This window comes from Engraulis encrasicolus, chromosome 5, assembly GCF_034702125.1.
Source record: "Engraulis encrasicolus isolate BLACKSEA-1 chromosome 5, IST_EnEncr_1.0, whole genome shotgun sequence".
In the NCBI taxonomy this organism is placed as follows: Eukaryota; Metazoa; Chordata; class Actinopteri; order Clupeiformes; family Engraulidae; genus Engraulis; species Engraulis encrasicolus.
In genome coordinates, this window is record NC_085861.1 from 4,655,033 (window position 1) to 4,678,286 (window position 23,254).

General features: G+C 46.2%; 2 protein-coding genes across 2 annotated transcripts in view; one reads left to right on the plus strand and one right to left on the minus strand.

Moving 5' to 3' along the window:
- plekhf2 (pleckstrin homology domain containing, family F (with FYVE domain) member 2) overlaps positions 1–23,254 on the minus strand; it is a 65,976-nt gene that overhangs the window by 24,458 nt on the left and 18,264 nt on the right. The window lies entirely within an intron of this gene.
- LOC134448769 (piggyBac transposable element-derived protein 4-like) lies at positions 2,758–6,412 on the plus strand. Its single transcript, XM_063198427.1, has 3 exons — positions 2,758–3,808; positions 4,506–5,864; positions 5,977–6,412. Exons 1-3 carry the CDS (start codon positions 3,633–3,635, stop codon positions 6,410–6,412), a joined length of 1,971 nt encoding a protein of 656 aa, XP_063054497.1. The 5' UTR covers positions 2,758–3,632.

The following is a 23,254-nucleotide window of genomic DNA, read 5'->3' on the forward strand; positions in this document are numbered from 1 at the left end:
TAGTGAGGTGGGGGGTGCTGTGGCGCAGCGCGCTAAGCCCCCCACATTTGGGCTTGCATGTCCACCCACAGGGACCCCGGTTCGAGTCCGGCCGGGATCATTTCCCGAACCTCTCCTGTCTCTCTGTCCCATTCGCTTCCCGTCACCATCTTCGACTGTCCTGTCAAATAAAGACATGAAAGCCCCTAAAAATATATATAAAAAATAAATAATAAAAAAAGAAGACAGTGAGGTATAAATTTGCATGTCTATGCCGGCGGACTGGATGCTACTTTTCCTGCTTCAAATGCACTGAGAATCGAAGGTGTCTCTAACGTCACGTGAAAAAAGCCAATTCTCACCACCAGCCTCTCCCCAATTATCCTCAATGTCATTTTGCAACGCAGCCTGTGCCAACCTGCCCTGACAGCGGTGCTGAACTGGGCCAAAAAAAAAGGGCCGGGCATTTTATTTTTTTAATGTCGTTTTTTGGTATTTTACGACTTTATATAGAATAGCACAGTTTGAGAGATGGACAAGAAGTGAATGGGGAGAGAGATAGGGAGGGGTAGGTAAAGGACCCGGGCCGGGAATCGAACCAGGGTCAGCTGCATGGTAGACGAGTACCCTACCGGTTGGCCACGGCAGAGCATTCATTTTCAGCCAAAACCGGTCCACCAGGCATTGAGAAAGACAATGAAGCCTGTTGTAACATTTTTAGTCATCTATTACGAGCTATTTTGACCACAACAGCCAAACATATTTTCAAATCTGACTCAGAGAGGTCAGCTGTGACTGCATGAGGGCTGATACACTACTACATTGAGGAGGGGAGTACCAGTCCAAAATCATCAACAGCCCACCTGCCAAATGCCCTGTATGCCTTATGGCCAACCCCGCCGTGCATGTCAGCAGTAAGCGGATATGAAGAGGAACCATTGACAGTAAATAGAATGGACGCCAAATCAACGCTATTTGCCATTCAACGCTTTGAAGCTAGATTTGGGAACATTCCAACTTACATTCCACCTTAGCAACGCCAAACGCAGGTGCTGATTGGACAACAACAAGACTTCTAACGGTCAATCAAACCATGTTCTGATGCTCATTGGTCAATTTAACTTTTAATATCTCTCTAAAACAAAACATCACCACAAAAAATCACCACCCTGGTAAGTTGGAGAGCAAAGGGACCTACTAGTTGAGCGAAAAAGTATCCCCCTGAAGTGTCATTTAAGGGAGATACAGGGTTTTATGTCTCTCATAGGAATGAATGGGATTTGGCCATTTTTTGGTCTTTTTGGGTCCAACCTTGGCTCCAACTTGGCTTCAACAATGAAATAGAATTTTGGCCTCCATTCTATTTACTCTCAATGAGAGGAACACAAGGTGCCGTACCGTACAGTTGGGTCATCAGACACTGGGACTCGACCAACTCAGATCTTAACACTTACAACTTGGTGTGCTTTTTTGGTGGCATGGTAGAAACTCAGAAATGCATTTGCATTAATCTGTCACTAATATAAAAGAAGTAACGAGTTAAGAAAGATTTAATTAAGAGGGTAGGGTAGGTCGGTCGGGGTCCCAAAGTGTCTGATTACACGTGAAATGACGCAGGTAGGTACACATGCCCGGGGCATGGCATGAACGTTTCTATTCCATTAACATGGAAGTTTCCATAATTTCACGGTCAAATACAAATGTACCGTGTTGTTCCCTTTTTAAACAGCTGGTTTAATGAAAGAAAATAAATAAAAGTAATTATTAGATTAGATAGATTAATGAAACGAAATAAAGCGATCAAGAGCGAGGAGGGATGCCTCACATAGCCTGAAAGCATCACTTCAGACTGAGATGGGACACAACACTGGGCTCCAATTGTCAATTCTCTTGAAAATAGAAAAGCTGTCAAAGGACCTCTATTCAACAGAGATATCTTTCTGTCTCTCAATCTTCCTCTCCATCCATCCATCCCTCCATCCATCCATCCATCCATCCATCTAGCTCTGGTGAGGCGCCGTCACATTACAAGAAGGGACACACTCAAGATGACTCATCCCCACACTGTTCACTGTTCTCTCTCGGTAGTGGCAGGCGACGGGTCCACTTTGTAGAGAGGAGTGGAGAGATGTGGGGAGGGGAAGAGGAGAGGGGAGTGGAGAGGAGGAGGAGAGGAGAGGAGAGGGGAGGAGGAGAGGAGAGGAGAGGAGAGGGGAGGAGAGGAGAGGAGAGGGGGATGGAGGAGAGGGGGATAGAGGAGAGGAGAGGAGAGGAGAGGATAGGAGATGAGAGGAGAGGAGAAGAAGAGAGTGACAGAGGAGGAGGAGGGGAGGAGGGAGCGGGAGAGAGAGTAGGGAGAAGGGGGGCAGGCGACGGGTCCACTTTGCAGAGGAGTGGAGTAGGGTTTAATCCCGGGACCCGGGATTCCCGGGAAATCTGATCAAAACAATTTCCCGTTTCCCGGGAAAGCCATGACGGGAAACCGGGAAAAAAATTAAGTGCGTGTCTATTTGTTGTCCCAGCAACATAAGCAACAGTGCCATCTAGCAGCGGTAACACTTCAGGCTCATTTAAGCAGCAGCAGTACAGGCCCATTTCAGCAATGTCTGAGGTGCGCGGTTGACGTATTATTTCATCCGCAACCGCTTCTCAGAATTTCTAATCCACCCGCCCTAATGTTTTTCTCCAATTTCCAAAACCGAATCCGCCCGCCATCCGCCTATTAGTTTTTAGTATTTAACCCCTTAAGCCGCACTGTGGCGCTCACGGCACGATGCCGCCATTTTGTTTTAAAAAAAATAAAGAATTTGTTGTCCTATAGACTGTACACAAGCTTATAATGGTCATACCACACACCGTTCGAAAGCTGAGAACGTCAGCTTTCATATGAACCCATCCTCAAAGATCAACACTCTCCACACAGCTAACAGTGGGCTAATCTTCTCTGTGTGTGATGTCATCAAAATTGCAACCGAAAACGGGGTGTACTTACCTTTGAAAATTTCTCAATATTCCCAACGAATGTTTTATGGTCCAAGATTTCTTCTCTGAGTCATCCAGTGTCCACAATGTTGGAATATCCAGGCCATTTACTTCAAATCCTTGTGTTTTTGTGATAATCCCAATGTTTCTTGGCTTCCTGCATACGTTGTGTAATTGTATTTCTTCACTACAAGCGTCTTTGAAGACGAAGGAATCCACTCCACCGCACGAAATGCGCAAAACAGTGCCTGAATGATGTTCTCGAAGGTCTTAGCTTTTGATTGACACCACCCACGAGCCAATCGGATCCTCCTATGGAAAGTTACAGGCGATTGAAGACCAATAGGGCACTGCTATTCAAATCTGACCTCCCGTCTTTACCTCGCCATTGGCGTAGGACAGTGAGAGTTTCGGGTTTCATGAGTCACTGAATATTATAGTTGAGATTCATAGCTTTCAAACGAGCTATCACTCGACTGCCTTGGACTTACAGAGAACCACCCACTTGCTGTTTTCGATGTTTGCGTAATTGCTCGCGTAAACAGCAAGCTGTAGAGTTTTGAGAGGACGCACGGTTACGCGAGAGAACAGTAGACTTTACACAGACTTCGGAAGACAGCACGGGACATACAGTTTGCGTACAGTCTTACAGACAGTCTACTGCATGCAAAATGTCTGGTAAGAAGGCAACGAGCAAGAAGAAGAATGTTGCTGGCCCAACTAAGATGACTGCTCAACAGGCAGCCGAATGGATTTTACAATCCAGCGACGAAGAGTCCGACGCAGGGAGCATGTCATCGGTTGACTCTGTGGCATTTTTGGAAGGACTCGATCCAGCCTTGGAGATGTAAGTGTTGTTTCTAAACTTTCACTGAATGTAAACAGATGTCACATATTCATTTACACTACTGGATTGTACTTAGTGCTAGTTGCATAGTGCGTTTTGGACCGCATTCGAGATGTTGCAGTGTTGCAATGTTGCAATGTAAATACAGCGATTGTTCATCCACTACGGCTGCAAATGCTTTCTAATTGTATTCATTCTGCATGTAACCTATAGTGTATGCTATGATTATCTGTTTGTGTGTGAAGGCAATGGATGAATGGGGGCATTTGTCTGTACTATGTATTTCTCTTTCTGGGTGAACATTGTGCTGTTGCCATGTTGCAATTTGCATTACGAATATGTTTAGCTGTTTTCATCCATAATGCCTAATGTAAATGCTTTGAATTGTGCTTATGTTGTATTTATACTACCTGTTGCCTAGTGTGTGTGTGTGGTTCACAGCTGATACAAAGTGTATGCAATGGGGGAAGGGGCCATTGAAAATCTCTCACCTTTTAGTGACCGAGTGCGATAGGGGGGAGGTGTGTGTGTGTGTGTGTGTGTGTGTGTGTGTGTGTGTGTGTGTGTGTGTGTGTGTGTGTGTGTGTGTGAGAGAGAGAGAGAGAGAGAGAGAGAGAGGGAGGGAGAGAGAGATGCATCAAATTGAATGTTACATGAAATAATAATTTGCAATTATATTGTGTTTTTTTCCACATAGATCCTCTGATGCAGACTGGCTCCCTGAACAGGAGGAGGAGGAGGGGGAGGAGGAGGAGAGCCAGGTGGAGAAAGAGGGGCAGAGAGTTGGTGAGGAGGAAGGAGACGATCAACCATCAGCCTCTTCGCCGGCTACCACCAGAGCAAGGAAGAGGAAAGCAGCGCAGCCATCCAGCGCCACACCTGCCACCAAGAGAGGCAGAGGAAGAGGGAGAGGAAGAGGAAGAGGAAGAGGAAGAGGACAGGGAAGGCGACAGGAGCCAGAGGGAAATGGTCAGCCATGGCAGGGGATGGACGTGGATGACATCATACCACCACAACCATCATTCAACCCCGCTCGCGCTCCAGGGCCCCAGGTCGTGGGGGGGGTGCAATACACCATACTGCAACTCTTCATGCTCTTCATGACAAGAAACACCCTACAGACAATAGTAAATCACTCTAACATATATGGACAAAGGAACCACCCTCATAGATGGCATCAGATGTCCCTGGAGGATCTGCTTTCATATATTGGTATGGTGATTTACATGGGCCTAGTTGGGGCCAAGTCTGTAAGGGACTACTGGGCGAAGAACGAACTTTACAATTTCCCCTTCCCCACATCTATGTTGTCCGGGAGAAGATTTGCAGCTGTCTCCAGCATGCTGCATATTAGCCACCCAGACAGTGATGCAGAGAATGACAGGAGGAGGGGAACACAGGCCTACGATCGTCTGTGCAAGATCCGCCCTCTCTATGACGAGATTAGGACCGCGTGTAAAGCTCACTACCATCCCCAACAACACATTGCAGTGGATGAAAGGATGGTGAAATCAAAAGCCCGCTCCATCCTCCGCCAGTATATGAAAGACAAGCCCACTAAGTGGGGGTATAAACTTTTTGTGCTGGCAGATTCATCAAACGGATACACATGGGACTTTTTTGTATATGAGGGGAGAAACATGGCACTTCAAAAGGGGCTCAGCTATGATTCAGTCATGAATCTCGTGGACACGCGTGTGCTTGGCCAGGGCTATAAGCTCTATGTGGACAACTTCTATACTAGCCCTACCCTGTTCAAGGACCTCCTGGCCGAGAAGGTATGGGCTTGTGGAACAATTAGAGAACAGCGAATAGGCTACCCGAGAAGACGTCCAGGAGCTCTCACCTCTCAGTCACCACGTGGTACCATCCGCTGGATAAGAGATGATCCCGTTCTTTTTGTCCAGTGGAAGGACACGAGGGACGTCCGCTTGTGCTCCACAATGCACACAGCCCACAACCCACAGACCACCGTTCAGAGGAGGGTCAGAGGGACAGATGGCCGGTGGCAGCTGAAGTCCATCCCTGCCCCACCAGCTGTCACTGATTATAACAAGTAAGTACTTGAGATACATTATTTTATTTTGTCTTCAAGGGTATGTAACAATCCACCAATGATTGTAATGCTATGTGCTAAACAAAACTTTTGTAATCTTTTATTTTCACAGACATATGGGGGGAGTGGACCTCTCTGATGCCATGATCGGGTTTTACAACACCGTTCACAAGACCAGGAAGTGGCACAGGACGTTCTTCTATCACTTTCTGGACATTGCCATCGTGAACGCCTTTGTACTTCATTCCTGTATGGCAGCAGAGAGGCATGAGACCCCCCTTACACAGAAGGCGTTCCGGGAGGCCCTGGTGTTGGAGCTGAAGGCAGCGGGGTCACCTTCAACTGACCCTCCTCCATCACCTGCTCCAGCTCCCCAAGGTGCACATCACAAACTGAGGCACTACACGGAAGATGGCACAGCAGGGAGGCGGAGGTGTGTGAACTGTTCCCTGAAGAGCACCACAGAGTGCACTTCATGCCAGGTAGTGCTGTGCTTTACGGTGAAGAGGGACTGCTACAATGAGTGGCATACAAAGAACAATTTGTAGGACTCCCCCCTCCCCCTCTCCCCCCTACTTCTCTTTCTCTCACTCACACACACACACACACACACACACACACACACACACACACACACACACACACACACACACACACACACACACACACACACACACACACACACACCACACACACCCACACACACACACACACACACACACACACACACACACACACACACACACACACACAAAGGGAAGAAAGAATGATGCTGGACTTCCGGACTGGATTTCATTTTCACACTTTTCATTGCCACATGGCATGGTTTGCACCACACACACACACACACACACACACACACACACACACACACACACACACACACACACACAACACACACACACACACACACACACACACTCTGTATTATACACTGTATTAGTTTTGTATTATTAGTTATATTGATATTGTTATGTTATGTTCTTGTTTGTATATAGTTGATTTTTTAATTATTTTAAATATTTTGCCTTTCTTATTTCTACTATTTTATTAAATACTTGTTCATACTTCAATTGTTTTAGCCTTTCTTTCATCAATACCCCATAGACGTAATAAGAAAAAATGATATTTTTGAGTTTATGCTTATGCCAATCTAATCCAAAATGTCTAGCACCCAATCCAAGTCCATGATTGGAAGCCCCAAGATGTTAGCTTTCAATAGAAACCAGAACTGTGTTTCTAGCATGTGGCATTCTGAAGTTACAGGCTTTTGATTCTGGTGTCCTTCTTACCTATCCAAAAAGGTTCTTGGGCATCACCAAAAGGTACCCAACAAAAGCGCATGGGTATACCAAGAGAAAAAAACCCATAAAATATTCATAGTTTGGTATTTTTCTTCCATTTCTTTTGCTGTTGGAAGCAGACACTTGTGTCTTTGGTCTCAATGTATCATTACAGAGCTGACAGGTTGCTGGAGCTGTCAATCTCAGTCATTTTCAAGAAAAGATGCTATACGGGAACAAAAAAACTATATTTTTATTCCATTCAAACAACTGTATTTCTCTGATAGAACATCATAAAATCATACTGACACTTTAGGCATGAACCTGAGAGTGTTACCTTTACAATGGGTACATGCACATGCATGTATCTACAACCATGTGGGATCTGTGCTACTTTCAAATTGGGTATGCCAATTTCGCAAATGAAGTCTGAAAAAGGGGGTGCGTCTTAAGGGGTTAAGATGCCTGAGGCACATAGTCGATCGTCTTTTTCAAGCAGTGCAGGTCATTTACATCTTGCCAGCCCATGTTTAAAAAAAATCTCTAATTTATAGCAATTCCCAACTTGTCTCCACCCATCGCACAACGTGAAAGTTGAAACGTGTGGATGCTTTAATGCAGCCTAAATTTTAACAGTTTAAATACATCCAGTCCAAGCAGCACAATCGAAACTATTGGCTATCTAGCTTACAAGTTTGGATGGTATCCAATAAGACTAGTCAAGTGTCTTGCGAAGAGTGCAGAGAATTACGTCGCGCGTGTATGTGTGAGCGAGAGAGGGTGAGAGAGGGAGCGATTCCAAACTTGTCTCCATCCATCGCACAACGTGAAAGTTAACGTGTATGCTTTCATGCAGCCTAAATTGTACCAATTTTGCCTCCTCTCCAAGCAGCTAAATCGAAACTATTGGCTATCTAGCTTGCAAGTTTGGCTGGTCTATCCAACAAGATGAGTCAAGTGACATATGTCTTGCGAAGAGTGCAAGCGTCGCTTTGTGTGTGAGCGAGAGAACCAGAGAGAGAACGAGAGAGAGGCGCTTCCCAAAATCGCTCTGCAGAAAGGGTAAGGCGATGTCTCCAAATATTAGACAAAATGCAGCTTAATTTAGTTAAGTAGACATCAGGAAAGTATTTTGTTTAGTTGCAAAGCCAAGCTGGTTCATATTGCTCTGAAAGACACTCAAGCCTATGCCTATATTTTAATGGGTTTATTATGCGCGCGAGGTCACCTAACTGTAGTGACGCCCGGTGCTATTACCAGAGGAAAACGATAGCACTTGGGCAAACGGTAAAGTCAGTTTAGCCATGCATACCTGCCTATGATGAACCAGTTTTCTTGTTTGAAAAAACACTCTTCCTGGCGCTAAAGCAAACTGCCATTTCTGACTGACCCAGATGAAATCCCATGCACGGAACTCCACTGAGATGACATCGCATAGGCTATATTTCCCACCGCTTATCACAGTAGCCGACAGTGAAACATTGTTCTCATGAAGCTGGCGGTAGACGTGTATACTATCCACAGGTGAAGGACAAAGTGCCATGATTTTGCGCACAACCTCAAACACAATTCCTTAATGGAAAATAGCAGGAGAGGGGAGTGGAGAGAGAGGAGTGGAGTGGAGTGGTGTGGTATAGTGAGGGGAGGAGGGAGCGGGAGAGAGAGTAGGGAGAAGGGGGGCAGGAGAGGGATGGATGAGGATGGAGGAGGATGAGAGGGAATGAGAGGGATGGAGGAGGATGGAGGAGGATGAGAGGGAATGAGAGGGATGGAGGAGGATGGATGAGGATGGGGGAGGGGAATGAGAGGGATGGAGGAGGATGGAGGGGAATGAGAGGGATGGAGGAGGATGGAGGAGGATGGAGGAGGATGAGAGGGAATGAGAGGGATGGAGGAGGATGGAGGAGGATGGAGGGGAATGAGAGGGATGGAGGAGGATGGATGAGGATGGAGGAGGGGAATGAGAGGGATGGAGGAGGATGGATCCTGCTAATGAGTCCTGCTGTTGGCTCCAGTGACCCTGACCCGCAGCGCCTGGTGCTGGGTAGCCAATCCCAGCTAGCCAATCACATGCCTCAACTGGACACAGTTGCAAACACGCACACAACACAATACAGCATGCTGCATGTATCCGCATCATACTAGGCATACTAGGCATCATACTGGGCACACCAGAGGCAACTCTACTGTCTTTGCTGTTGTTTAATGCCACAATTTATTTTATTTTTAAAAAAATGTATCTTCTTTGGCATGATGGCGGGAACGATATGGACGTCGGACGATGAGCTAATTGGGGGCTGTTGCCATGGGAGATGGAGAGGGCAGCTGAGGGGGCTGAATGCTTTTTTCCCCCTCTTTCCTTTCTTTTTTGCTCGTTGTTTGCCCCCTCATCCTAACCCCCAACCTCCCCAACCCCACTATCCACCATCCTCAGGGCACTGCTCTAATTCTGTCAATCTAGATGAGGAGGTGGAGGAGGTGGGGGGTCGGGTCGAGAGGACAGGGCATGTCACATGTCACATGACAGGAGAGCGTGGGGGGTCGAGTGGAGAGGACAGGACATGTGCCACTCTCCATCTCTGTACACCACACTCAACCAGGATGAGTCTACTACCGCCTTGTCTACTCTACACAGCAGGCTGGGGAGTGTGTGAGTGCATCTCAATATGGGACCTTGCCTCCTCCACTTGCCTCCTCCACTCGCTTCTCGTCATGATGACATCACTGACAACAGCATTATATTTCAATATCTTGCAAAAGCTCAATTGTAGAGTCTTTTTCTCGTTTGCAATTGTTATGGTGAATGAAAAACAGTCCCTCAAAAGTTGTTGTGGCTAGGCTGACAGCTGGGAAACTTTATCGTTTTCTCCACGAAGGAGGGGCCAGGAGGCGGGGCGAGGAGACAAGCGCAAGTGGAGGAGGCAAGGTCACATATTAAGATGCACTCTGTGAGTTAGTTTACCATGTGTGTCACTCATGCACATGACCAGTCAGAGTTGTATAAACTAGAAGTACTCCTTACTTAGATGTAATTACAGCGCTACTAGTGGTATAACAAAGTTGAAACCATGTATTATCACACAGTACCAATAGCATTGTAATGACATCTGTAAGAGTACTCCACTTCTAATTGTCCTTTATACAACTATGGTAATGACAATGTTCATAACTAACAGCTAGTTGAAGAAGGTAGGTCTGACTCTGCACACTTCACACTGTATGTCAAACAGACAGACGTTTCGACCAAAGCCATCTTGTTTTTTTGCTCTTACAAACTGCTACCTGAATCAATAGAGTATACTGTAGTTAAAAAAGCCAAGGGGCCAGAATTCTACTGCTCAACAATTTTGGTAAAAGGGTTAATATTGCAAGAATTACAAAAAACAGAAAGGAAAACAATCGTATTATCCTACTGAAAGTGAGCTCTGAAAAAAATAAACAATCACACAAAACACACAACTACACACAAAAGACACAACTACACACAAAACACACAACTACACACAAAACACAGACACACAGACACACACAGACACACAGACACACAGACACACACACAGACACACACACAACTACACACACAACTACACACACAACTACACACACACACACACTCACACTACACACACACACAACTACACACACACACACACAAACAAAAAGCCTAAAATATCCAGTTGGGCCAGAGTACACGCAATACACACAATCCGATTTCCTGCCGTGAAGCAACTCATTCTAGAGAGAGTTACTCATGGCAGTGTCATGTTGCGTACACGCACGCACACACACACACACACACTCACTCACTCACAAACTCTCTGACACACACACACACACACACACACACACACACACACACACACACACACACACACACACACACGGGCACACACACGGGCACACGGGCACACACACGGGCACACACGGGCACACACGGGCACAACTCAGTCTCAAGGCAGACTCTGAGTCAGTCTCTCAAAGTCCTGAGAGATCATTCCTGACGGGAGGGGAGGCGTGGGTGTAGCGGAGGCGAGGGGAGGGGAGGGTGTGGCGGAGGTGAGGCGAGGGAGTGGTGGGTGGAAGATGTGCCAATCAGGATCAATTTAGCTCCAGAGGAGCAACATCCATGCACATCCACCCGTCCCGCTCTGATGTCTCGGCTGACCTGCCAACCCAGTCAAGTCCAGTCCAGTCAGATGACCCGTGTGTCTGTCAAGGTGACTCCTGCGTGCCACAGCCACACTGCTCTCTAGCCAACAGGGCAGTGATCTTATTCACCACGCACTGATGAAGGCTTGATAGCCGCTCTGATGTCTCGGCTGACCTGCCATCCCAGTCAAGTCAAGTCAGATGACCCGGCCGTGTGGCGGAAGATGTGCCAATCAGGCTCCAGAAGAGCAACATCTATGCACATCCACACACCCCAAAGTCTCAGCTGACCTGCCAGCCCAATCCAGTCAAGTCAGATGACCCGTGTGTCCGTCAGGGTGACTCCTGCGTGCCACAGCCACCACACCATGCTCTCTAGCCAACAGGGCAGTGATCTTATTGTTAAGGCCATAGAGCCTGGGAGGAGCAGAGCATACAGCAGAGCGGAGAAGTCTCTCTAATATCCTAACTCCCGTCCTCCCTTGCTCACTTGCCTGCTTGTGGCCTTGTGATGACGTCACTAACTGTATTTCAATATCTTGCAAAAGCAGAATTCTAATGTCATTTTCTCATTTGTAATCGGGATGGTGAATGAAGAACAGTCCCCAAAAAAGTTGTTGTGACAGCGGGGAAACGTTATTGTTTTCTCCACAGAGTTGGGGTGTCCACGTAAGTCATGGGTGTCAAACTCAAATTGACCGAGGGCCAAAATCAAAAAAGTCGCGGGCCGAACTCAATTTTTTTTTTTTAAAATGACTAAATTAGTGCATGCATTTTACATACACTCTTTCCACATCCTGTGACACAGCAAATTCCATGTTCAAGTCATGTTACGCTATACATTAATGGTGTATGTGGGTCAACTATACACATTTGAAATGATCTGGCGGGCTGAATAAAATTGCTCCGCGGGCCAAATTTGAGTTTGACATCCCTGACATAAGGTGAGGCCACACGCACAGGCCAAGGACAGGAGTCCGCATATTGGACAGCGGCGGAAGATGTGGCCAATCGGATCAATTTAGCTCCAGAGGAGCAACATCCATGCACATCCACACACCCAGATGTCTCAGCTGACCTTCCAGTCCAGTCAAGTCCAGTCCAGTCAGATGACCCGTGTGTCTGTCAAGGTGACTCCTGCGTGCCACAGCCACCACACCATGCTCTCTAGCCAGCAGTAGGACTGGGCGATATGGAAAAAAATGTATATCGCGATATGGATTATTTTATATCACGATAGCGATATGTATCACGATATAGCCTTAAAAAAAAAACAGTCAACCAGTTTGACGGACAGGGTCGAAAAAAATCTTTCATCGCCTGTTTTCACCAGTCATCTCGTTTCCCAAGACACGTTTCTCTCGTCCTCACGATATATGTCTCGTCATATCGCCCAGCCCTAGCCAACAGGGCAGTGATCTTATTCTCAAGGCCACACATGACAGCCTGGCATGAGCAGAGCAGAGCACGCAGAAGGTACGAGGCACTGGAAATATGCACATTAGGTTCTTCCCAAGCAGCAGGTACGAGGCACTACAGTGGAAATATGCACATTAGGTTCAGAGCAGAGCAAGCAGCAGGTACGAGGCACTGGAAATATGCACATGTGGTTCTTCCCAGTCCATCCTACAGCAGGTACGAGGCACTGGAAATATGCACATTCGGTTCTTCCCAGTCCGTCCTCCCTTGCTCACTTGCCTCCTTGCGGCCTCGTGAAGATGACGTCACTGACAACAGAAGTTTATTTCAATATCTTGCAAAAGTGCAATTCAAATGTCCACACACACACACACACACACACACGCGCACGCGCGCACACACGCACACCAACACACGCACACCTCTTTCTGCCAATGACCTCATAAAACAGCTAATCTATTGGGATGAGGAGATCTCATGACGCATCACTCTCCTAAACACTCCTCCTCATTTAACAGCGAAGTGAAGTCAGAAACAACAAGCGGCCGCGGGCCAAAAAAGGAACGAGGAAGCCCTGTGTGGCATTACATTGCGCAAGCCATGCAGATTCTCTGGAACAGTAATGAATGGTTGGCATTACGTACCCAGAGCTACCTACCAATGCAGCTATTTCATGGCACGCAGTACATTAATCGTTGCTGTGCAAGAAAAAAAGCTTTGTTAGAAAGCTATGCTGATGAGGACTTTGCATGCTAAAGAAAAGAACTGAACAAACCTGGAAGGAGGACAGACTGAATGAGTAATTACGCAGCGAGCGAAAGCACTAGCCTAGCACTAACAAAGTGGCTGATGAGCTTTTAAAAAAAGTTAAAGTTAATGCTAAGCCCTAGTGGTGAAGGTGGCAGACGTGTCCTTAAACTAAACTTATTTGCGCAAGAAAAAATATTTGTTTGCATGTAGAAAGCTCTGCTGATGACTTAGCATGCTAAAGAAAAGAACTGAACAAACCTGGCAGGAGGACATAGCCTACTGAATGAGTAATTACGCAGGGAAAAGCACTAGCCAAAGTGGCTGATGATCTTAAGAAACAGTTACTGTGTTAAGGGCTGGTGGTGAAGGTTTAGTAAAAAAGCCGCACACCTGCAAAAGTAAGTAAAACATGTACTTGTAAACAGTAAAACATGAACTTTGCTGTTTGCTCTCACCCGAAGACTTTGTAAGAAACAGTGGGAAGTTGAGCGCACTTTCTCTAAAAAAAGACTGGTGGTGAAGGTGGCAGACTTGTCCTCAATCTACACATGAATGTGGGTGACCAACTAACCACACAAGTCTGAATGTCAGATTAGTGTAGTGCATGTGAGGACACTGCTGCTGCCACTTCCACCAAGCTTCCAGGTGGCTACGGAGGCAGTCTCTGACTCTGCATCAATATACAATGCTGCATTATACCACAAGACCACCACACCACACATGTGGATTATAGTACATAACCATAAAGGCAGAGAGAGTAGAGAGAGAGAGGTTCCATTGGCCCATTGTTTCTATTATGGCCCCCTTTAGGTAGACCTAGGCAGACCTAAGGACTGTTCTATTCAATGCTAGGAGCATTATGACACGCCCCTTTAGGCAGACCGGAACCTGGCCGTGTTAGGTGCCCATAGAAACCTATTATGTTGGCATATCTCTATATACTTAAAGAATCTCTGATAAAGGCCCATTATACCAGAATAGTGAAGGTGGCAGACTTGTCCTTAATCTACACATGAATGTGGGTGAACCAACTAACCACAACAAGTCTGAATGCCAGATTAGTGAAGTGTATGTGAGGACACTGCTGCTGCCACTTCCACCAAGCTGCCAGGAGGCTATACAGGCAGAGACTGACTCTGCATGAACACAATGCTGCATTATACCACAACACCAACACACCACACATAACTATTTATACATCATTACGTCATCACTTAACTGTTATTCACTCACATGCAGTCCACTAATCTGGCATCAGCATAGCTTTCTACATGCAAACAAAGCTTTTTTTTTACCTATTGTGGATTTGGGGAAAAGCCCTTTATACCAGAATAGCGTTTCTCAACGGGGGCTCTCCCCAGGGGGCGTTACAGAGCCCTTGGGGAGCGTTCAGGTTTATGATTAGGTCACGGGGGCACTTGTTCAGAAAAGTTAAGAACCAGTACCAGAATCTGCCCTGGATAATTTGTATCTCAGGTTAGCATTTGTCAATCACCCTGACACACACACAAACACACACACACACACACACACACACACCCACCCACCCAACCTGACACACACACAAACACACACACACACACACACACACACACACACACACACACACACACACACACACACACACACACACCCACCCACCCTGACACACACACACACACAAACACACATACCCACCCACCCAGACACACACACACCTGTTACGCTTCACATTGCTAGCATGCTCTTGGTATCGTATAGTGAGGGTGGATTTAGGTGACTGGGTTATCCAGCACAACAGATGGTGTCAGGGGAGCAGGTGCAGAACACAGAAAGTATACAGTACTACTCCCCTTCTTAGAGGCAGAGAGAGAGAGGGAGAGAGGGAGAGAGAGAGAGAGAGAGAGAGAGAGAGAGAGACAGAGAGAGAGAGAGAGAGAGAGAGAGAGAGAGGGCGGGGGGGAGAGAAGGAGGGAGAGAGAGAGAGAGAGAGAGAGGGGGGGAGGGGAGAGAGAGAGAGAGAGGGGGGGGGGGGGCACACACACACACACGACCCAGAAGGAGGGACACACACACACACACACACACACACACACACACACACACACACACACACACACACACACACACACACACACACACACACACACACACACGTGCTGTGTAGGAGCATCAGCTGTGTTGTGAGGGGAGCAGGAGGAAACTGGATCCTTCTACAGCCTGCTGACACACAACATGGGCTGGGCACAACACACACACAGACCCTGGTAAACACACACAGTCACACACGCACACAAAATGACCCAGAGGGAGGGACGAACATGGACACACAGTCACACACACACACGCACACAAAATGACAAAATGAGCCAGAGAGAGGGAGGGACGGACACACACACACACACACACACACACACACACACACACACACACACACACACACACACACACACACACACACACACACACACACACACACACACATACACACAGGCCCAAAGGGACTCACTCACTCGCTCACACACACACTCCAGCATACACTCACACACTCACACAGTCATAGGGCGGGCCAGCTGTGGATGCCTCGAACTGCATTCCTCATGCAGCTCAATATTGCTGACCTCACAATTGCTGCATGGCTTATTGCACCACACACTGATGTGCTATTCACACACACACACACACACACACACACACACACACACACACACACACACACACTGAATACTGCTGACCTCACAACTGCTGCATGGTTTATTGAGCCACACAGTGATGTGTTATGCACGCACACACACACACACGCGCACACACAAGATGAATATGCACAGTCACAGACATGATGATCAAGTGCACATGCCGTTATGGAAGTACTCAGCCTGATCTCCAAAAATTCCGTGCTCCTGGACACGGATGTTAAGGACACGAAATCCGTGTCCAGGAGCACAGATTTTGCCAAAATTCCGTGCTCCTGGACACGGAATTGTTTTCCGTGCTCCTGGACACGGAATTGTTTTCCGTGATGGGCACACGGAAGTGCTTTATATAGGCTATTACCACAGCACTGTGTTAACTCTATCATTAGAAAATACATACCAAATGCTAATCCTAAACAAAATAATGCTATAGCAATTTAAGTTGTGCCCTGACCAAAACATTCCCTAACCTTAACCTGTCATTAAAGACATGTTTTTGAGAAATACCTTTTCCAGTTGGTTGCTAGGCTATCAAACTCATATAATGAATGAAAGAAAACTAGCTGTGCCCAGACCAAAACAATCCCTAACCCTAACCTGTCAGTAAGAAATGTTTTTTTTTTTAGACAAAATATTTGAAATTAGAAAAATCCTGAGAAAACACAAGACTGTGGAAATAGCCTTTAGAAAGCACTTCAAACAATTCCGTGTCCAGGAGCACGGAAAACAATTCTGTGTCCAGGAGCACGGAATTTTGGCAAAATCCGTGCTCCTGGACACGGATTTTGTGTCCTTAACATCCGTGTCCAGGAGCACGGAATTTTTGGAGATCATGTTGAAGTACTAGAAAAGCGGCTATAAAAGCTAAAAACCAGGAAATTTTCTGCAAGGGCGAAATGATGTAATGCAATTGAGGCCGAGGGCCAAACAAATCACCCAGCTGTATGGCCGCAGATAGGATGTATGTTTTAATTTGTTCCAACCTCATGGCAGGCCAAATGTTTACCGTGCCCGGGCCGGATCTGGCCCGCGGGCCGCCATTTGGAGACCACTGCAGTCAGTGTTGATGACATTAAAAATCGCGTACCCCCACTTTAAAAATCCCCACTACACCACTGCGCTTGGCCTTTACTAAGTAACAATACAAGACAAATCTGGACACTAAAAAATAGCCTATTACTGTATGTGAATACAGCTGTTGGGATGACAAAGATTACATACATTCAGGAAAGGTTAATTAAAGGACCACTACAGTCAATTTCAATCTGCAGTTGTATTGCTCACGCTACCCTTCACTTGTCAGTACCCGGTGATGCCACATTTTTTGGATTTTTAAAGTGGGGGTACGCGTACATTTTTAATGTCATCAAATAATTAGGCAGCTTATCCTGTCAAGTCCGCCAACTGTCCTTGATCTAAAGTCGTTGCTTCTCCGTTCTCGTCTGTTTGGCCAATCACCTGCAATACTGCTATGTGCTCATTCCTTTTTGTATTCAAACATGGGCAGAAGACTTTTTTTTTAAATCTCACTTCATGAGAAGTGGGTGGAATGCGTACCCCCGCGTACCACGCCCACTACACCCCTGACTGCAGTATAGTAAGGCCTCAAAGAGCCACATCTTCAGGGCTTGTTTTCAGACTAACAGTAGTGTAAGTGATGCACGCCGACATCCAGTAAAACAGGTGCTGGATCAAACAGACGTGCGTAAAAGAAGAAGGAAAAATCCGCACACTGTTGCTGCTCACCGGTTTATTGAACACAACGTTTCGATATCAGGCTTCGTCTTCGTCAGGTATATATAGGTGTAGGAAGACCGCCTGAGGTCGAAACTTTGTGTTCAATAAATCGGTGAGCAGCAACAGTGTGTGGATTTTTCCTTGTTTTCAAACTACTCAGATGTCTATGTAGGACCAAAAAAACATATTGAGTAGTGATGAGCACAGGCCTGTGAGCTTGTGGCTTTACTTTACTACTGAAAGCAGTTCACACACTCACTACAGCAGGGAACCTATGTCTCGAGGGCCGTTTGCGGCCCTTGAGGCCGTTTCATCCGGCACCCGATATAATTTTAATGTTATGCAGCTTCACATGAAATATGACATATTTTGTTAAGGAATCTTAATCTCAATACAATTAAGTTATATTCAGTGGACCTAGAGAAGCTGGGGTCTGTTTTAAAGGTGGCTGCCTTCAATATTGGCCCAAAGTTCAGGGGTAAATCCTGATTTGTGTTCATAATGCGACCCTCGGATGAATTTGAAGTGGCCCTTCGAATGAAAAAGGTTCCCCACCCCTGCACTACAGGAGCAGAAGTAAGATCAGGAAGTGCCTACACACCATGTGTATGATGAATGTGCTATGCATACTTAGTATGTGTAGGTTTTAGCACATGTGAGTACAAAGCGTATGAAAATGGTAGTAAAGGGAAAGAGTGTGAAATCACATCACACATGGGCAGAGCTGTGATCACACTGTAAAGGGGAACGTGCCATAGCCAGAGTGGGAGTGTGTGTGAATATGTGCACATGTGAGCATGTGTGTGAAGGCATGTGTTCATGAGTGTGTGTGCAAGTGTGTGTGTGTCAACAAGCACATGTACATTGGGGTGGAGGTGTTGCACAATAGAACTTTTTTTAGAATGCTTGATTCAGGCAGTGAGCAAGCATAACCGCATGAATAGACCAGGCGCGATGCGATTCAAGCGACAGAGTGCAGCAGCAAGCGATACAAGCGATTGAGGAGACTGGAGTATGTCCTTACAGGCAGAAGGCAAAGCATTCAAGCATTCCCATTGGCTGTGGTCACTGACCTCTCTACAGTCATTGGCTGTCGCGACTTGTCGCCGAACCGCATCATAGAAAGTTGAGAGGATTTCACCTTCAAACTGTTGTTCTCGTTGCGCAAATTGCTCTAGTCTCCAGAATCGTTTTTGTCTCGCAACTTAATACAAAATCAATTACTTCCGTCGCTCGCCTCGCTCAGATCGCCGCTGGTGTATTTCTGCGGTTACACTGTGTTCATGTGCATATTGGAAGCTATAGACTGCAGGATATTATGCAGATTATGAGATTGTGTAAGTGGAAGAGAGGGATTCGAACCTGCAACCCTCAGATCTAAAGCCGGTCTCTTAATCATGAATTGTCTCTGGTAATGCTACCTACCAGTCCACCAGCCCAGCCAGAGTGCTAATCAGTGCTGCTGCCTTAGAGGCGCAGGAGGTGACTCAACTAAGCCGGCGAGGGAGTTGGACTATCCCTGGCCAGTTAAGCCTTCATGGGCAAGGGAGCTTGACTATCCCAGGCCAACTAAAGTCGGCTAGGAAGCTCAATTACCTCATCCCTGGCCAGCTACGCCTTCATGGGCAAGGGACCTCGACTATCCCAGGCCAACTAAAGTCGGCTAGGAAGCTCAACTACCTCATCCTTGGCCAGCAGCTACGCCAAAGAGAGTGGATCTAACAAGGAGCGTCATTTTATTTCCTTTCCGGTATCCACTTAATGTCGGGTGAACGCCCCTTTAGGAGACCTTAGGTTAGGAGACCTTAGGAGTCCTGAGGTTGAGAATAAATCAAGTCCCCTTAGCGCTGTAGATGGCAGTAGCGCACGTCTTGAGCAAACACCTCAAAAATAGAAGAAGAAGGAGGGGACAACGCCCCCTTAGGAGACCCAACTTGAGCCCACGCTTTTGAATTGAGTGGGCGTGGTTTGCGTTATCTTTCTCTTATCCAGTATTTTTGGTTAAGCCTTCATGGGCAAGGGAGCTTGACTATCCCAGGCCAACTAAAGTCGGCTAGGAAGCTCAATTACATGTCAGTTACGCCAGTTACGCCTTCATGGGCAAGGGAGCCCGACAGGGCAGAATTAAGATGGTATGGGGCCTCAAGGCTATAGGTTGCTGTAGGCCCCCACGCAAGACAAATTCTGCAACAATTTGGGGTGGGGGTGGGGGGGGGAGGTGTGGAAGCAGAGTGTCATTATTCCAAGGCAAGCCAAGAATGAATATTAACAAGATTGGAAACTAAAACTCAACAACACTTTTCAATTTCACATCACATCTCACTTTTCAATTCCACATCCCACTTTGTCCAATTGGCGCCACCCTTGGCAGGTGTGGGCCCTAGGCTGCAGCCATATGTAGCTTGTGCATTAATCCAGCCTTGGTGCTGGACTGTCCCTGGCCAGCTATGCCCTAATGAGCAAGGGAGCTTGATAGCGCTGCATTAAAATGGTATAGGGCCCCTAGGCTGGTATAGGCAATTGTAGCCCCCCTGTCAGGTGTGGGCCCTAGGCTGCAGCCATGTCTAGCCTGTGTGTTAATCTGGCCCTGGAGCTCGACTGTCCCTGGCCAGCTACTCTCTCATGGGTTATTCATCCCTCGGCTGCTCGCTCTAGCTCAGTGTTTCTCAAACTTTTTCAGACCGTGGACCATTTTGTCCCCCAAAATGTTCGGGGACCACCTGTCAACTGAATTTACAGTTGACAGGTGGTAATTTGATACTGCTACTTTGGATGCAGATCACTTGCTTTTTATTCACATTTACAAGTCAGTCTTATGTGGTGAAAATAAGACTTAAGCTTATGTTTATCGTTGTAATTATGCTATGCGAATACAGCCTACTGCTAGCTTGTCTTGGAAATGTAGAATTCCCCTCGTGGACCACCTGAGCTCTGTCGCGGACCACCAGTGGTCCCTGGACCACACTTTGAGAATCACTGCTCTAGTGCTCCTACAGCCAGCCAGCCAGCCAGCCAGCCAGCCAGCCAGCCTCTCATCTGGGAGCCCCTCTCTACAGCCAGAGAAGAAGCCTGATCCCACGCACTGCAAGCCAAACGCCATGCATAAGGTCACGGGGGAATTTGTACACCCACATAGATTTTTATGTAAGACATGTATGAAAAACATCACACACACATAGATTTTTATTATGCAAGAGACATATGGGGGTCATTTCACGTGAAATCAGACACTTTGGGACCCGACCGACCCGGATTTCGATCATACTTGGTGTGCCTTTTCAGTAGCAAGGTAGCACCCCAGAACTGCATTGGTTTGAATCTGACACTAATATTAAGGGAGAAACAGACTAGGAAAGGTTCACATGTGAGGGTAGGACACTATACATTCAGCCTTGAATATATCAGTCAGTGTTAGTCACAACAAGATGCCTGTGGTGTTGTTTGAAAGCTCTTTTCTGGCTCTACATATTACACAATCACCTTGGAATACAACTACTCTCAGAATATGAATTATGATAAATTGAAAAATTATAAATTGAATATCTAAAAAACCTATATTTTAAAATGGCCAGTTCCTTGTCGAAACGTAGCCGGCAATGTCATGAGCAGCACCTAAAATGCTGGTGTTCGGTTTGTTATTCATTTCAGAGAGAATTTGACTCACAAATATGGCGTCATACAGACCACTTACTAATAATATGGTAATACCATAGTAGCATCACATGACAAAACAAAAACAAAACAAAAATGGTCAGTGTCCATGGTCCCAGGTTTCAGAAACTAAGTCAGATGTCCATTTATACACACCAAATGATGATATGTGAATGTTTGAACATTCCTTCTCTGTGTACCTGTGCCATCTTCCCTTTACCGTACTTTAAAGATATAATCAATGGCTACACTCTCATTTTGTACTCTACCAGTGCATTTGAAGCAACAGCTGTGTCTTTTGTAGATAATGTATAAGTACGTCCTGTTGCAGTTACAGGTTCCACTACCAGAAGCACATCCTGATGATCCATGACAAGTCTATCTGGTCTGAAGGGAAAAGTGAAGGATGGAGATGGCCCATGAGGATGCAGGAAGTTCAATTTCACCTCTCCAGTGCTCGGCATACATTCCTCAGCACATGCTAGCCACCAGTTGCCATCATATACAGCTACAACATACCCTTTGATGCTTGAAAATGTAACACATTCCTTTACTGAGCTCACTCTTTCAACTCTGCCTTCTCTGACATTATCCTTGACTGACTCCCTTGAACCAGGAACGTTTTTAAAACTATAGTTTTGTAATTCAAGATGCTATTCAATCATTTCACTGGAACAACCAGTGCAGGCCACAATCCATCCATTTGTATGCTACTACCAAGATCAGTTGAAACTGGGAAAAAAATCTGTTTTGTTGTTATTTCAGACTGCAACATTCATGATACAATTGCTGTACATCTGTTTCAGAAGCTCCTAATTCAGTTCCTCAGTGACACTTCATCAATGACAGAACGTCCAAAGAAGATCCTATATTTTTTCTGATGGCTGTGCTGCACAATATAAGAACCTTAAAAACACAACAAATTTGTGCCACCACGAGGCAGATTTTCACATACCTGCAGAGTGGCACTTTTTTGCCACATCACATGGCAAAGGTCCATGTGATGGCGTTGGAGGGACAGTAAAATGGCTTGCTGCACGAGCAAGTCTGCAACGTCCTATTGACAATTAAATTGTAACGCCATACCAACTGTTTGAATTTGTCAAGGATAATGTCAAGAACATCCATTGCCAGTTTGCCACAACAGAGATGTACCATCATGAAGCTGAGAACCTGTTGAAAAGGTTTGAATCTGCAAGAACTATTCCAGGTACTCAAAAACTACACAGCTTCTACCCATTGTCAATGGACACAGTGGAAGTTAGGCCATTTTCAGCATTCAGAGAAGGCAGAGTTGAAAGAGTGAGCTCAGTAAAGGAATGTGTTACATTTTCAAGCATCAAAGGGTATATTGTAGCTGTATATGATGGCAACTGGTGGCTAGCATGTGCTGAGGAATGTATGCCGAGCACTGGAGAGGTGAAACTGAACTTCCTGCATCCTCATGGGCCATCTCCATCCTTCACTTTTCCCTTCAGACCAGATAGACTTGTCATGGATCATCAGGATGTGCTTCTGGTAGTGGAACCTGTAACTGCAACGGGACGTACTTATACATTATCTACAAAAGACACAGCTGCTGCTTCAAATGCACTGGTAGAGTACAAAATGAGAGTGTAGCCATTGATTATCTCTTTAAAGTACGGTAAAGGGAAGATGGCATAGGTACACAGAGAAGGAATGTTCAAACATTCACATATCTTCATTTCGTGTGTATAAATGGACATCT

Coding starts and splice junctions, on each gene's coding strand:
- LOC134448769 (XM_063198427.1), top strand. CDS start 3,633: ATGTCTGGTAAGAAGGCAACGAGCAAGAAGAAGAATGTTGCTGGCCCA. Junction 3,809..4,505: donor CTCGATCCAGCCTTGGAGAT/GTAAGTGTTGTT, acceptor TTTTCCACATAG/ATCCTCTGATGCAGACTGGC. Junction 5,865..5,976: donor GCTGTCACTGATTATAACAA/GTAAGTACTTGA, acceptor TTATTTTCACAG/ACATATGGGGGGAGTGGACC.